Source organism: Pteropus alecto, unplaced genomic scaffold (genome assembly GCF_000325575.1).
Source record: "Pteropus alecto unplaced genomic scaffold, ASM32557v1 scaffold761, whole genome shotgun sequence".
NCBI classification, from domain to species: domain Eukaryota; kingdom Metazoa; phylum Chordata; class Mammalia; order Chiroptera; family Pteropodidae; genus Pteropus; species Pteropus alecto.
In genome coordinates, this window is record NW_006431558.1 from 896,544 (window position 1) to 912,764 (window position 16,221).

The 16,221-nt window shown below is 51.7% G+C and overlaps 1 protein-coding gene across 1 annotated transcript; it reads left to right on the forward strand.

The window, feature by feature from the left end:
• Positions 1-499: 499 nt before the first annotated feature.
• Positions 500-9,825, forward strand: CDC37 (cell division cycle 37). Its single transcript, XM_006905884.3, has 8 exons — positions 500-804; positions 5,671-5,952; positions 6,310-6,418; positions 6,509-6,624; positions 6,707-6,829; positions 7,926-8,108; positions 8,193-8,264; positions 9,270-9,825. The coding sequence occupies exons 1-8, from the start codon at positions 703-705 to the stop codon at positions 9,420-9,422; spliced, it is 1,140 nt and encodes a 379-aa protein (XP_006905946.1). The 5' UTR covers positions 500-702; the 3' UTR covers positions 9,423-9,825.
• The last annotated feature ends 6,396 nt before the right edge of the window (positions 9,826-16,221 follow it).

The window sequence follows — 16,221 nt, forward strand, 5'->3', positions numbered from 1 at the left end:
TGATTCCAGCGTGGGTATGTGCGCGGATCCCAGCTCAAGAGTGGTAGAATATGGACAAGGAAGCTGTGGTCCGAGCAGGGAAAATAAAAGCCCCCAAGGCAGGGCCACATCGCCACCACCTCTGACCTTCCAGGGCAGGCCCATATCCCTCCTCCACTAAGACCTTCCCGGGGCAGGATCCTGCACCCCTCGTACAGGGAAGTTTCTCTCAGTCCACACACCCGTCCCTAGCGTAGCGTTAGGTCCCAATTCACAAGGAGCAGGGGGCGGGTCTCCTCTCGAGGCCCCGCCCCTGCAGTGGGTTCGGGCTGATGTCACTGCGGCGTGGCTAAGGGGACAATCCTCTTCCTCAGTCTCGCCAACTGCTCCCACCCCCGGGCGCTGCAAACTCCCGCTGGGGGGCAGCGGGCTCGAGGTTGGAGCGCCTGTTCGTATACATCCAGGAGGTGCCTAGCGGGGACCCCGCGCGGGAAGAGGTGGGGTCTCGGCGGGAGTCTGGGGAGCCGGAACACGCTCGCAAGGGCCTTTAAGAGCTCGGTAGCTAGTGCCGCCGCCACGGTTGCTAGGGATGTGACGTCACGCGCGGGCAGGGTGTGCGCAACCAGGCGGAAGCGGAAGGGGCGGGGCTCCGCGGGCCGGGACTCCAGCGCTGCCAGCCGCCGCCGCCTTCAGATCAAGAGCGGGGTGGGCCACAGAGGCAAGATGGTGGACTACAGTGTGTGGGACCACATCGAGGTGTCTGACGATGAAGACGAGACGCACCCCAACATCGATACAGCCAGCCTCTTCCGCTGGCGGCACCAGGTAGAGCGCGCGCGCCCAGCCCCTTCCCCCTCCCTGAGACTTCAGTCTAAAGTTCTGATCCCTTATACTGCTAGGGACCCCGCCTTTGACACCTGGGATCCCCACTCCACAGTCTGGACTTTTAACATCGCCCAGGGTTCCTCGATTCACCTCCAGGACCCCAGAACTGCCGAGACCCTGAGTTTCTGCATGGAACTCCCATTTGACCCCTAGGGCACCTTCTTCGGAGTCTAGACTCTCAGGATAGGCTTTGGGGTGCCCCCTAGTCCCGTCTAGGACCTTCCGCTTACACCCAGAACTCCGCCGCAGAGTCTGGACCCTGAACCTGTTCGGTACCCACTTCTGATCTTGGATATCTTATCGGCCGCTCCCCAGTATCTAGAGTCCCCAATACTTTGAATCTTTTCTGCGATATGCTTCCCTGGGTCCTGAGGGTGATTCCTATTCTGAAATCCAGAAATCTCCCTCCTCCAAACATAACAAGAAACTCCGGCCTCCCCTGGGATTTCTGTTCCTGGCCTGGGACTGCCAACCCCTTCCCTATCAAGTAGACTAGGGATTTCAGTCCCACCTAAAACTGGAGTTTTGGAATCCAGTTCCCCTCCAGACCGAACTACCAGTTCCGCCTGATGGAGCCTCCAATTCCGGCTGCTCTCCTCTACTGTAGACCCCATTTGCCATGACACCAGGAAACCATACTCTCCTAGCTTCCGGTCCCGCCAGAGCCCCTGCCCCTACTTGGCATTGCAGACCCAGGCACCGCCCACACCCCAAGACTAGCTTCCTGTAGGAACCTCTGCCAGCATTGGAACACCTCATTGAAAGCCACCACGCCTTCCTCCTGACCCCAGCCTGGTCTGCAGTTCTGACACCCAGATTGTTCCTGCTCTCACCAAGAACTGTCTCCCAGCCTGATTCCCCATTCACTGCCCCTTTTATCTATTCGCCCCCAAATCCAGACCCCAGAATCCCAAGTCTAAGTGTCCTTCCACCTCTCTCCCTGTCCAGCTGTGCTCACAGACCAGCAGAACAGCTCTTAAAAGACCTAATGTTCTAACCTGCTCCCCAAATTAGAGCTGCTGCCCCCACATATCTCTGCCTGTTATACTCTCAAACTAAGGGTGTGTACCTCTCAGAACCTTCCAGTTAGAAATACCTCACCCCACCCTCCATATGGAAATTCCCACTCATTTATCCAGAAACTCCTAGAAGGACCCTTTCCCTTCCTGCCAAGGCATTAGTCCCTACATTTGGTCCCCAATCCCATTTCTACCCATTCCTTAAAGCAGCAGTCTCTTGGGTAGTGTACCTGCTAGGCAAGCCACTTGTCATGTGTAACATTTATTATAAAATATTTAAGATCTCTACAAAGCTCTAAAGACTTCTTGGGAACACATTTCTGTCACATAAAGAGGTTAATCTATATTGCTTTTTGGAAACTAGTACCCCTCTCCTGTAGCATGCTCCTCCCGCCATGCCCTCTGCCCTCCTCACACAGAACCTTTTCATGTCCTGCCACTGAGAGCCAGGTGGCTGGAGTGAAGACAGGGGCCTCAGTGTCTCCGGCACTAGGCAAACTTGGGTTCTAGTCCCAGCCCTGCCTCCAAGACCACTGGAAGACTGAAATGAGATTAGGTCTGAGAAGAACCTTGCTCAGGGACTGGGAGGGGAGATGGGATTCGTAAAAAGTTAGCCTGGTGTGCTTCTGAGCACAGGCCTGCCCACCTGCGTTCAGATCCTAGATTCTGAATCACTGACTTGCTACGTGACCTCTAGCAAGTTATTTGATCTCTCAGTGCCTCGATTTCCCCTGCCGGGAATATTAATTGTATCCATCCCATAGGGTTGTAAAAGTTACCTTATTTAATGTGCATAATGCTTTTGGGACGGCACCTGGCATGTAATAAGCTCTCTGTAAACTTTAGCCACTATAATCATTATAATTTAGGTAGTTCACTCTCTTGGTAAAAATTAAAAATTCCAAAGGTTCCAGGAGGGGACAAGTGGGTCTTCTCAGCCCCAGCTCCTTGGCTCTCTTGCTCAGCCGCCACTGGTTTCTTGTGGCTCCTTTCAGTGAGCTGTGTCGCATCAAGATTCCGTGAGCCTCGGTTTCCCTATCTGTAAGGGAGGGGGGCAGTGACACTCGAGGGCCCAGTCCAGCCTGCTACAGCCCCTCCTGGAAGCGTAAAGCCCACGTGGGGCACGCAGCTGCCCCTACCAACTTCGAGAAGCTTTATTTAGCTTTGGCCTCCCTGGCAGCTGCTCAGAGGGCACCAGGAAGAACTCGGTGGCCGCCCAGCAGAAACCAGAAGGGTGGTAGTTTCCTGCTGCCACCGGAGGCCAGCTATGATGTCGACTCTAAAGAGCCCCTTGCAAGGTAGCGGGAAATCTCCCGGGCAACACAGGCCCTGTGGAGAAAGGGAGGTTGCAGAGGCCAGGGCTGTTTTCCTTACCTCGCCATGAGGCGAGGGCCTTTTTGACCCCCATCCACATGAGAAAAAGTGAGGCTCAGGATTAGTTGTGTCAGTCCTATGGGATACCAGAGAAGGGTCCAAGTCTCTTGACTCTTGCCCACTGTGTTTGCCTGGCCCTGTACTAGAACCTGGAGATACAGCCTCGAATAAGGCACAGAAGCGAGTTAGGCCATTCTTGTGGCAGCAGCCATGGCAGTGGTGATAACAGTAAAATAGTGCTGTGTTGCAAGCAATTGCTGTGGAGTATTTCATTTAGTCCTCATAGCAACCCTGTGAGGCCCCATTTCACAGAGGGGAAAACCAAGGCAGGGATGGGTTTAAGCAGCTTGGCCAAGGACATGTCACCAGGGCTGGGTGTCTGTGATGATGTAATTACACCACTGCCAGTTAAGGAGCATTTACTCTGGGCCAGAAGTCAAACTAAGTACTCCAAGTACAGTTTCTTGTTTGAGCCCCAGAGTGTCACCCAGAGAGAGATCATCCCTGCGGACAGACAGTAATGACCATAGCCATTGTGGGACTGATGTTCGCTGGGCGTCCACAGCCCTGGACCATCTGCTGTAATATAAAATCTTTGCTTCTCCCAGTGCAACCCTGTGAGGTCAGCGTTGTTGTCTGCATTTGACAGATGAGGAAACCAAGGTTCCGAGAGGTTAGGGGATCAACCCACAGACACCCAGGCAGTATGCAGCGACTGGCATGTGACCCTATGTCTAGGATCCTGAGGCTGTCCTCCAGCGTCTCATCATGTCATCTGATGATCACAGAGAGGCCTTTGGGACTCAGTGATGCTGGAGCAGGGGTACTTGGGGAAGACTCTGTCAAAACTAAGACTTGGGGGCAAAGCAGGTGGAGTAAGGGGAAGAGAGGTCTAGGTGGAACAGCACGTGCAGAGGCCAAGAGGCAAGAGAGAGCTGGTACATTTGGGGACCCACAAAGGCCAGCATCTGCCTGGGACCCAGAGTTGGGAGGGCAGGGCAGGACCCAACTCCCCACAGCGCCATGGTGCCAGCTGGGCGGCCTGGAGTAGGGGTCATGGGTCTCATCTGAACCCAGAAACTCTAGAATGGGGCAGTAGGAAAAGCCGCAGTCAGATGTGTATGTTTCAAAGATTTCTGGCAGCTTCTGAGCCTGGATTGGGTGGAGGGGGCAGCAGTTAATGGCAGTGGCACCTCTCAGGGTTTAGTCAGTAGCTCTGAATTGAGCAAGCACTGCCAGGAACTGGGGCACAGTGGAAGCAGATGTCTGGGATGTAACATCCAGGGTAGGGGGACAGGAAGCTGGTGGGCACCAAGCTTGGGCTCAGGAGGGCATACTAGCCTGAAAACAGCTGAGGGGCCTTGGCAGTGATCCAGGCCCAAGACTTTCAGTGGAGCGAATTGGAGAACCATCTAGAAGTGAAAACCATCAGGACTGCGTGGCAGAACAGGAGGGTAGAGCAGGTCCATTGAGCAGGCCTCAGGTGGGGGCAGCAGGTGGGGTAGGGTGGGGGGTGGCTTTGTTAAGGAAAAACACGACAGGAGACCAGGTTTTGGGGGGTAAAATGATAAGTTCAGTTTTGGGCATGGAGTTGGAGATGCCTGCAGGATTCCCAGACAGAGGTGGATTTGGGGAGTTGGTGCCCGAGCGTCACCGAGAGATACTTCAAGGAGGAGGGGAAGCCTGAGACCCTGGTGGGGGAGTGAGGCTTTTCTTTATTTATCCAACAAGTTTTTCCTGAGCCCCTACTGTGTGCAAGTATGAGTGTGACACAGCGAACAGATCCATCCCTACCTCTGTGGAGCCAATATCCTTGGAGAGGGACAGTGCCCAGAACACGATAAATAACTGTCACTGGATGTTAGCAGGAGACAAGTGCTGAGGAGGAAATAAAGCAGGATAAGAGTAAGGGGAGGTCCTGATCTTCAGTAGGGTGGTCAAGGAAGAGGCTTCATCTCTAAGGCGACGTTTGTGACATTTAAGCCAAGACAGTAAGGATGTGAGGGAGGAAGCTATGGGGGGATCTGGGGAGAGCGTTCCAGGCTGCGGGAACAGAGAGTGCAAAGGCCCTGAGATTTGAAGTGGGTTCAAGAAAGGGTGAGGCAGCCAGTGTGGCCGGAGGAGGTGAGGACGCAGAGGTGCAAGGTAGATCATGCAGGGCCTGGTGGGCCACGGGAAGGACTTGGGCTTTTGCTCTGAGTGAGGTGGGTGCCACAAAGGCTTTTGAGCACAGAAGGACCTGGCCTGACTCGGGTGCACGCAGGTGCCTGTGGAGATGAGGGTAGAAGCTGGGTGTCCAGGACACAGGTTGGTGCAGACATTCCTTGCAGCACCCTGGGAGCCTTGGGCTGGAGTGGGGCTGGGGTCAAGGGGCAGACTGTTCCCCTGAGTGGTGGGCCAACTCTGCCCACAGGCCCGGGTAGAGCGCATGGAGCAGTTCCAGAAGGAGAAGGAGGAGCTGGACAGGGGCTGCCGTGAATGTAAGCGCAAGGTGGCCGAGTGCCAGCGGAAACTGAAGGAGCTGGAGGTGGCCGAGGGTGAGAGCAGCAAGGCGGAGCTGGAGCGGCTGCAGGCTGAGGCACAGCAGCTGCGCAGAGAGGAGCGGAACTGGGAGCAGAAGCTGGAGGAGATGCGCAAGAAGGAGAAGAGCATGCCGTGGAACGTGGACACGCTCAGCAAAGACGGCTTCAGCAAGGTGTGCGGCAGCTGGTGGGGACTCTGCTGGCGAGGGCTCGGTGGCCAGTGGCAGGTTGGGGAGGAGGGAGAGGACTGCACAGGTCAGGGGAGGGACGGGTGTGGAGGTGGGAAGTGGAGGGAACAGGTGTAGGGGGCCGGGCAGATGAAGCACCCCATCGGTCCCCCTCTGATCTGCCCAAAGGCCCTAGTCCGAGGCCACATGTGCCACACCCACGCTCCCGCCACATTGATGTTCACAGCGCCGTCACCGCCTCCACCGTGGATGGGATGGGCGCTGCGGCCGCGGCCCACACGGCCATGTTCGAGGCTCTCCACGGCCTCGCCCCAGCCCACTCCCCCTCTTACCTCACCACAGAGCATGGTCAATACGAAGCCCGAGCAGGCGGAGGAGGAGTCGGAGGAGGTGAGGGAGCAGAAACACAAGACATTTGTGGAGAAGTATGAGAAACAGATCAAGCACTTTGGTAAGTTGGGTGCAGGCTGAGGGTGGGGTGTGCGTGAAGGGGACTGGCTCCTCTTCTGGGCCTTTCCAGCGCCTTGTCAACTCCTTGTAGGCATGCTCCGCCGCTGGGATGACAGTCAGAAGTACCTGTCAGACAACGTCCACCTGGTGTGCGAGGAGACAGCCAACTACCTGGTCATCTGGTGTATTGACCTAGAGGTGGAGGAGGTGAGTATAGCTGCCCTGGAACTGGGAAGGACTCTATTTTGCGGCGGCCACCGGTGACGCTGTGCCTCTTCTCCCTCTGCAGAAATGCGCACTCATGGAGCAGGTGGCCCACCAGACCATCGTCATGCAGTTCATCTTGGAGCTGGCCAAGAGCCTGAAGGTGGACCCCCGTGCCTGCTTCCGGCAGTTCTTCACGAAGATCAAGGTAGGGGCCCTGAGCTGTGCGGGCGGGGTGGTGGGTGGTCCTCCAGGAACCAGCCTGAGGTCCACTGGGGGAGGGGGAGGCGAACACATGAACACACAGTCCACTGGGACTCAGACCCTTGCGATCAGAACCTCCCACATCAGGAGAGGGCGGAGCCATGGAGATGAGAGGTGGGCTGCTCCCGGACAGATGTTGAAAGCTGCTGAGGGAGAGTCAAGGGCATCCCAGGTTTCTTGCCCTGAGCACCTAGAAGGATGGAGCTCCCCATGCTAAGCTGGGGAGACAGGGCAAGGCAGAATGAGGGGCTTGATCCAGAGCCTGGGTGTGGCTGTGTTGAGTTTGAGATGCCTATGAAAGTCCCTGCGTGAGGACATTGAGGAAGGGGGTGTCGGGGTCTGCAGTTCAGGGGGCTCGCAGGCAGGTGGTCATTAGCATACAGGCATAGCTCGTTTTACCGTGCTTCGCTTTGTTGCACTTCACAGATACTGTGTTTTTTACAAATTGAACGTTTGTGGCAACCATGTGCCGAGCAAGTCTATCGGCGCCATTTTTCCAACAGCATTTGCTCACTTTATGTCTCTTTGTCACTTTTGGTAATTCTTTCAATATTTCAGACTTTTTCATTACTACTATATTTATGGTGATCTGTGATCGGTGATCTTTGGTGATACTAGGGCAAGACCCTCTACCAGCAAAAAGATTACAACTCGCCCAAGGCTCAGATGATGGTTAGCATTTTTTAACAATAAAGTATCTTTTAATTAAGGTATGTACTTTTTTTAGACATAACACTATTGCACACCTAACAGGCTACAATATAGTGTAAAAGTAACTTTTAGATGCACTTAGGAACCAAACATTCATGTGACTCACTTGACTGTGATATTGGCTTTGCTGTGGTGGTCTGGACCCGAACCTGCGATATTTCTGAGATCTGCCTGATGGGAGGCGAAATGGAGCTGAGGGACAGAGACTAGGTGGTGCAGAGGAGAGGCCTGAGCCCCAGGGCATCTCTGAGGACCAGCAGCAGGAGGGTCCTGGGTCTCCCCACCCCCGCCTTGCCTGGTGAACCCTTCCCGTCTCCTGCTCCCCACAGACAGCGGATCGCCAGTACATGGAGGGCTTCAATGACGAGCTGGAGGCCTTCAAGGAGCGTGTGCGGGGCCGTGCCAAGCTGCGCATCGAGAAGGCTATGAAGGAGTATGAGGAGGAGGAGCGCCGGAAGCGGCTTGGCCCCGGCGGCCTGGACCCTGTGGAGGTCTACGAGTCCCTCCCTGAGGTGCGGAGCCCCACCCCCAGGCGGCGGCAGGCCCTCTAGGTCCTGGGGACCCAGGCCCTGACCCCCGGCCCTCTGCCCCTACAGGAACTCCAGAAATGCTTTGACGTGAAGGATGTACAGATGCTCCAAGATGCCATCAGCAAGATGGACCCCACCGTGAGTAGCCGTGCCTCAGGCCCACCCACCAGCCAGGCTGAGTGGCCAGGCCAGCAATGTGTGCCGTAGTCCTGCACCCTGTGTTGCTGGTAGAAGGGTCTCCTGGGCTTCTGGGAGGAATAAGGGAGGTCAAGTCACTGTTTGGCTGGCACAGGAGGCAGCCAGGCTTTCATGTCACATGCTCACATTTATTGAGCACCTATTGTGTGCCTGGCATCCAGATTGAGTGTCACTGTCACCGAAGGTTGTTTATGAGCACATCTAGCGCACCCTGCTGACCCCATCTTTGCCAGCGACTCAGCGACCCAAGGAGGGGGTCTTCCCAGCCTCAGTTACACCTCCACAGCAGTTTCTCTCTCGGTATTAACTGGCCAGTGCATGGGGAGGACTGGGCACGAGGCAGATGCTGGTGAAACTCAGCTGTCATTGTTATTAGGAACAGTAATGGCACTGGGAGATGAGGACTTTGAGTCTCAATAGGGCTTGACCCTATTTCTGCTGGTTGGCCATATTGGTTTCCTCATCTGTAAGATGGATCCAGTCACAGGATCTGTTCTGGGGTTTCTAGAAAGTTCTGTGGGGAATGAGCATCTAGAGCAAGGGTCTTGAACTCTGGTTCTGAGGTTCGCTGCCTGTCTTTGGTATGCAGAGGCCATGCTCTTTTATTTTCACATTGTCTGTGACTGACTGTGCTATAACCAACCATAGAGTTGAAGGGTAATGGGTTGAGTAGTTGTGACAAAGGCCATGCAGCCTGCAAACCAAAAGTATTTACTCTGGTCCTTTACAGAAACGTTTGCTGACCCTTCAGACCTGCATTATTTAATTCTGACTTAAAGTTAAGGAAAATTAAAAGTTCCATCCCTCACCTGCATTGGCTGCATTTGACGTACTTGACAGCTATGATCTAGGATAAACAGTAAACGGGTTTGAGTTTGCGTAGGGGACAGGCAGGCCACCAGGAGGTGACAGCCCAGCCTCACTCGCCCCCACTTCTCCCTGCAGGATGCGAAGTACCACATGCAGCGCTGCATCGACTCCGGCCTCTGGGTCCCCAACTCCAAGTCCAGTGAGGCCAAGGAGGGGGAGGAGGCGGGCCCTGGGGACCCCTTGCTGGAAGCCGTCAAGCCAGGCGAGGACAAGGATGTCAGCGCGTGACTCACCCCAGCCGCCGCCTGCCTGCCTGCAGGCTTCTGTGCACCCCTTTTCAGAAAATGAAAATAGATGCCATTGCCCCATCTCCTGGCTTCCTCCACTTTCGCTGCTTCCCCCCCAGCCCAGGGGACTGCCCCCTGTGCCCCGTCCTCCAGCATTCATCTAAGTCTTGCTTTGAGTCAAGGGGCTTCACTGCCTACAGCGACCCCATCAGCATTATGCCAAAGGCCCAGGGGTCCAGGAAGGGGCAGAGGTCGTCAGCCTGGTCCACAGGGGAGGAGGGAGGGTCCCCAGCTGAGGGGCCTGCTCCGGTTAATGTGGGCTCTGGTTCCACTGTTCGTCCGCTGTCTAGTCTTCTATATGGTAAACGGCAGTGATCTTCCAATAAAAGATTTCAGATGCTCCGCAGGGCCTCGCAAGGGCTGTCGGCACAGCTCTTCTCTTTGGCTTGTGGGGGTGAGGGGGCGGGACCTGGTGAGTGTTGGTGGCTGGGCCTGTGACACCCGTGCTTTGCCCTCCGCCCTCTGGGCAACTCCTGTGCTCGCTCGGCACGTGCTGCCCCACTACGTGGAGCACTTTTCCATCACGGTTCCCACCTGCCTCTCAGTCTTCGGCTTATTCCTCCAAGTCCCCTTCCACCGCGTCTCACCTTCCACACGGGCAGCTGTGCCTCCACAATGGCTCTTCAGTCCGACCACTGCCCTTTGTCCTGTTGGCCTTCACCCTGGTCCAGGTCCCCATCACCTCTGGCTGCATAGCCGCCCCACACCAGACCCCAACAGGCAGCAGCCAGAGGTTGGTCGTGAATGCTCAGTCAGGGCACATGCCTCCCTCAGGGCAGAAGCCAAAAGCCTTCCCTAGGCTCACTGGGCCCCACACCATCTGCCCCGTCACCTCCCTGCCCTCATCTCATGTCCTCCGCCAGCTCTTCCTCTCTCCCACTCCCTCCTGGCCGATCCGCAAGCACTTGAAATTTCTATTTAGCAGTGGGTTTGGGCGCTCAGCTCCAGTGTACCCCTCTATGATGAGAGTAATGGTAGTTCCTTCTTCCCGGGGTTGTGATGAAGGGAGATAATGCTACAGGCAAGCAGGCACCTGGCACTACGATGCTCAGCATATGGGCTTTGGCGTGTTCCTGTCTGCCCAAACACCCTTCCCTGCAGTCCTTGAGTGAGGCTCCTTTAAAAAGGTAATGAAATATTTGGGGCCTGGGAAAGGCCTTAAAGACTAATACAGTGAGCAAGGACACATCAGCTTGACATGAAATATCAACAAACCAGTGAAGCCCTCTGCCTACACCTGGGGGGTACCACCCCCAGCAGCTGTTTGTCACTGAGACCAGAGCTCAGTGCCACCTCCTCCCAGAGGCCCCCTCCCCCACCTTCTGAGCTGCCCTCCGGCCCAGCCAGGCAGCTTGCCTCACCTACTCAAGTGCCTGGTTTTGCTGACCTGTGTATTGTCTCCCCTACCCTGTGAGCACCACCAGGGCACAAATCTCATCTTTCCTGGTCCCGAGATGTCTGCAATGCCCACAAGGGGTCCTGGCACACAGTAGGTCCTAAGTAAACATTTGCCAAAGCTGATCACCACGGGCAATAGTGAACTGCAAACCAGAGGGCACCACCTAATGCTTTTTATATGGATAAAAAAGGCAGGTGGGGGACCTGGAAGAGGCGGGGAGACAGTCCTAAGGCCCTGGATAAACCTTGCCCATCCGGGATCCATCCAAGACTGTCAACTTCTTAATTCTTTATTGTAAAAACTTTAGAAGATAATTCCTATTACAGATTTTTCCTTTTGCCTCAGGCTCTGCTATAACTCAGCACTGTTACTGATTGTTTACTTAAACTTTACATTTTGTTCATCATGGACTTTTGGACTTTTTTCATGTTGTTCATTTTAAAAATATTGCATTAAAGTATTTATCTTGGTTACTGAGTTTATTGACGCCCTCTTTGCTTTCATGCCTCACCTGCCTCACCTTAGCTCTGGACCTGGTAGGACACAGGATTTAAAACCTCAAATGCTATTAAGGGATACACACTGAAACCGATCCCTCTGTGCTCCTTCACCCAGCAGGTTCCCTGCCCCCAACCACTGGAACCCACTATCTCTGGTTTGTGACTCCTTCCAGGGGTTCTTTTTGTAAAATCAAATATATTCTTATCCCTTCCCCTTCTTTTTACACAAAATGTAGCCCACTCTGAAATCTGAAACGCATCTCGCTTTTTCACTAAACAATATGGACTGCAGATCTTTCCTTATCCGTCCATCACCGCCATCAGCCCTTCCTCATTCTTTCTCCCCGGCGTAGAAAGCTCCTGCGTATGCACATGCCAGCGTCTATGTCACCAGCCCTTTTTGAGAAACACTTGGGTTTTTTCCAATCTTTTTTCTAGCAATGACACGAGTAACGCCCTGTGTACCATTTCCCATGAGCACAGGCTTCCCACTTGTAAGAAAGATTCCCAGAAGCAGGACTGTCTAGTAGGAAACAGAATCCACTCAGAAGTGTTTAACTGAACAAACCAATGAAGGGACTGGGGTCAGTGATGTGAGCGGGGTTGGGAAACCAACGGACGTATGTTGAGTGTATTGGTTTTCTATGGCTGCTGTAACAAATTGCCACAAACTTAACAGCTTCAACACAAATGTATTATCTTCTGCGGGCCAGAAGCCTCTCCGGGCTAAAACAAAGACATTGGCCAGGCTGTGATCTTCTGGACACGATCGCTTCCTCACCTTTTCTGGATTCTAGAGGAGGCCTGTATTCCTAGGCTCCTGACCCCTTCCTCCATCTTCAAGGATGGCAAAGATGTGTCAAGTCCTTGGATCACATCACTCTGACCTCTTTTCCTGCCTCCCCTTCCCACGCTGAACCACCCTCGTAATTACATTGAGCCCCCCACCGCCACCCCGAGGCTCATCTCTGTATTTTAAGGTCAGCTGATTAGCATCCTTAATTCCATCTGCTGACCTGTGTATTGTCTCCCTTATGCGGTGAGCCTCACGAGAGTGCAAATCCAGTCTTTCTCGGTCCTGAGATACAGGGTCCTAAGTAAACATTAGCCAAAGCTGATCACCACCAGGGGGCAATAGTGAGCTGCAAACCAGAGGTTGCAACCCATCTCCAACCTGAATTATCCCTTGCTACACAGCATAATACATTCACAGGATTTTTGAGGATGGGGGCTGTTATTCTGCCAACCACAGTGAGGCACCTCAGAAGTAGCAACAGCAGAGAGCTGTTAAGTCCAAGGCTAAGGGGCGTGGGGAAGGAACAGCAGAACTAAGATCTAGAGCCCAGAAAGAGGTACTCTCTGCATAGTATGTGGCTGCAGGGAGACACGGCCACTGCTGGAACTGTGGCTGGGCCAGAAGGGAATGGGGGAGCAGATACCCCTTGTTCATTTGTCTCCCACCTCTGGTCTCCTGCCAGGCTTCCCCACTGGCAGAACCCATCAGAAGCCAGGACGTGGAAGCTGGGTGATAACAACTTGCTTTTCCTTTGGTCACAGAAGGGAGCCCTCAATCCACAGCTGCTCAAGGGCAAAAAATATTTGGGGCTCCTGCTGGGTGCCTGGAATAGTGCTGGCTGCTGGGAATAGCTTAGAACAAGTTAGACTCCACACCCAATACCCCTTACCTGATTGACTTCTTTCATCCTTAGCACTTACCACCTTCCAACATACCATAAATCACACTTGTTAGTATTTATCTGGTTTATGTCAGCTCCTTCAAGGCAGGGATTTTGTGTTTTATTCACGGCTAAATCCCCAGGGCCTAGAACACAGCACACAGAAGGCATTTCACAAGTCTTTTTTTTTTTAAATAGTGGTAAAATGTTCATATCATACAATTGATCATTTTAACCATTTTTAGGTATACGATCCAGTGGCATTAAGTCCAAGAAACTCTGTACCCATTAAACACTCACTTCCTATTTATAAAATGATTTCATGTCTGGTTTATTTCACTTAGCATAATGTTTTCACAGTTCATTTATGGAGTAGTGTATGTCAGAATTTCACTCCTTTTTAAAGCCGAGTAATATGCCACTGTATGGATGCATCGCGTTTTGTTTATCCATCGACGGGCACTTGAGCTGCTTCCATCTCTTAACTATTGTGAATTATGCTGCTATGAATATGGATGTGCAAGTATCTCTTTGAGTCCCTGATTTCTTTTGCGTACACACCCAGAAATGCAATTGCTGGATCATATAGCAATTCTACCTTTAACTTTTTGAGGAACCACTAAACTATAAGCGAGTTTTGAATTCAGTAATTTGGTGTCAGGGAGACACCAGAGAGAGAATGAGGACTTGTTCTCAAAACTCTTTTGTGCCTTTTCGATTTGGAACCGTGTGAATGAGTTACTTCTTAAAAATAAATTTTAAAATAATGTTAAAAAGAAAACGATGGTATGAGGATATTTCTTGGAGCCATGGAAACCACAAAATTGGAAACCATGTAACTGTCCATCCATGGGAGAGGGGACAAACAAATTGTAGCGTATCAATGTGTACAATGCTGCACAGCAGAACTGTGAAACTCAGTGAACTAGAGCGACTTGCATCAACACGGATGAAATTCAGGAACAGAAATGTGGACGGCATATCTCAGTTTTAAAAAAGGCAAACTCATCCATGTTTTACACTTATGCTAGTGAAGAATTTTTAATCCCATGAGAAAATGCTAAGGTGAATGTTAACTGCATAGGAAACAAAACTGTGTATTCAGTATGATGTCGTATTTCTGAAAATAAGATTTTATATACTTAAAAAAGAAAGAAATATGGATGGAGCAAGCAAGTTACAGAGTCCAGCAGATGAGTAGGAACTGCATAAAGTTCAAGGACAGGCTTTCTCTCTGGGCCTTTGCCTCCGCAGTTCCCCTTGACATCCATGTGGCTTCACCTCAGGACAGAAAGACAGTCCCAGGCCACCCAACCTCAAATGGCATCTCATCTCCTGTCTTTGCTTTTTCCATATTGTGTCCCCATCTACTACACTATGTATCTTATTTACCCTTTTTCTCAGCTGTCTACCCATCTAGAATGTCCATATCACAAGGAATTTTATCCATTCTCTTCTCTGCTCTGTCACCAGGGCCTTGAGCAGGGCCATGTACACCATCAGTGCTCAAGAGATGTGTACTTATTGACCAAATGGAAAGCAGTCTTCCTCTGCACAGAGAGAAGGAATGGACAACACCCACTGACAGCCAGCTGCTCCCTCGGGGGATATAAGGAGAGAGTGAAACTCAAAGATTCTCCCTGGTATTTACTCTGTTACATTTTTCTACCTGAGTGGATGGCACACTGGTGATTTCCTTTTAAAATTTAAAAAGTTCAGATATAATTGACATAGAACATTAGATTAGTTTTAACTGCACAACGTAATGCTTTCGTTTTTGTATGTATTACAAAATTATTACCACAATAAGTCTAGCTAACATCTATCACTACACAGTTACAAAAAAATTTTTTTCTTTTGGTGAGAACTGTTAAGATCACTCTCTTAGCAACTTTCAAATATACAACAGAGTATTACTTACTACAGTCACCATGCTATTCATTACATCCCCAGGACTTACCTATTTCATAACTGGAAGTTTGTACCTTTTGACCCCCTTCACCCATTTCACCCACCCCCACGCCTTTGACATTTTTTTACTTGTGGTAAAATACACATAACATAAATTTTCCACTTTAACCATTTTTAAGTGTCCAGTCGAGTGGCATTAGGTACATTCGCACCATTGTGCAACCATCACAACCATCCATCTCCAGAATTTTCTCATCTTCCCAAACTGAAACGCTGTCCCCATGGAACACTAAGACTCCTCTCCTTCCCCCAGCCCCTGGCACCCACACCATCTATGTTCTGTCTCTATGAATCTGACTCCTCTAGGGACCACATGTAAGTGGAATCACAGTATTTGTCCTTTTGTGTCTGGCTTCTTGCACTTAACATATTGTTTTCAAGGTTCATCCACATTGTAGCATGTGTCAGAATTTCATCCCTTGTTATAACTGAATAATATTCCATTGTATATATACACCACATATTGCTCGCTTGTTCATCTGTTGATGAACACTAGGTTGTTCCCACTTTTTGTGATGTTTTTATTTATTTCCATGCATTTTTGATTGCCTGAAATGTTTCACACTAAAACGATTCTGCAAAATAGATCTATACGTAGTGGAAGTGACAGATGCCAAGAAATGTCATTAATTGAAAAAGATAGTAGTACACAGCCCATGCCAGGCTCTGTTCTAAGCTCTTTACATGCGATGCTTCCAAAGCACCTCTGAGTTCGGGACTCTGATTAGCCCCATTTTGCAGAGGCATAAACTGAGGCACAGCAAAATTAAGGGACTGTCCTGGATCACACAGTGGCTGGGCTGAGATCTGAATCCAGACCCTCTGGTTCTAGCCTTTATGTGTGTGATTCCTCTGTTTCCTCCTGACATCGGCACAAAATGTGCCATCTGCGCTGCTAATGGGGAATTTCTAGAGGTCACGTGTCCACACAGGTGCTCACATGCCACCGGATGTGGAACTTCTTTGGAAGGGTTCCCTACCAACCTCTGGCTGCCTGGGGAAGGGGCTCATTGTTCCCTGAACCCTCCCATTCAAAAGGACACAAAGAGATTTTGTTTCTCATTCTCCAACTCCTGGCTTTCCCCTGGTCTGGTGGGAGCTCTGGGGAGGCCCCTCCCTGCAGGCCTCTGAAGTCTGGGGAATCCCCTCATTCTAGCTTTCCCCTGAAAACCCACTGAGGAAGGGTGGCCAACT

Bases quoted from the DNA above. Each gene is read 5' to 3' on its own strand.
- CDC37 (XM_006905884.3), top strand. From the start codon at position 703: ATGGTGGACTACAGTGTGTGGGACCACATCGAGGTGTCTGACGATGAA. The intron at 5,953-6,309 runs GTGTGCGGCAGC...ACCTCACCACAG, and splicing joins GCAAAGACGGCTTCAGCAAG to AGCATGGTCAATACGAAGCC. The intron at 6,419-6,508 runs GTAAGTTGGGTG...AACTCCTTGTAG, and splicing joins GAAACAGATCAAGCACTTTG to GCATGCTCCGCCGCTGGGAT.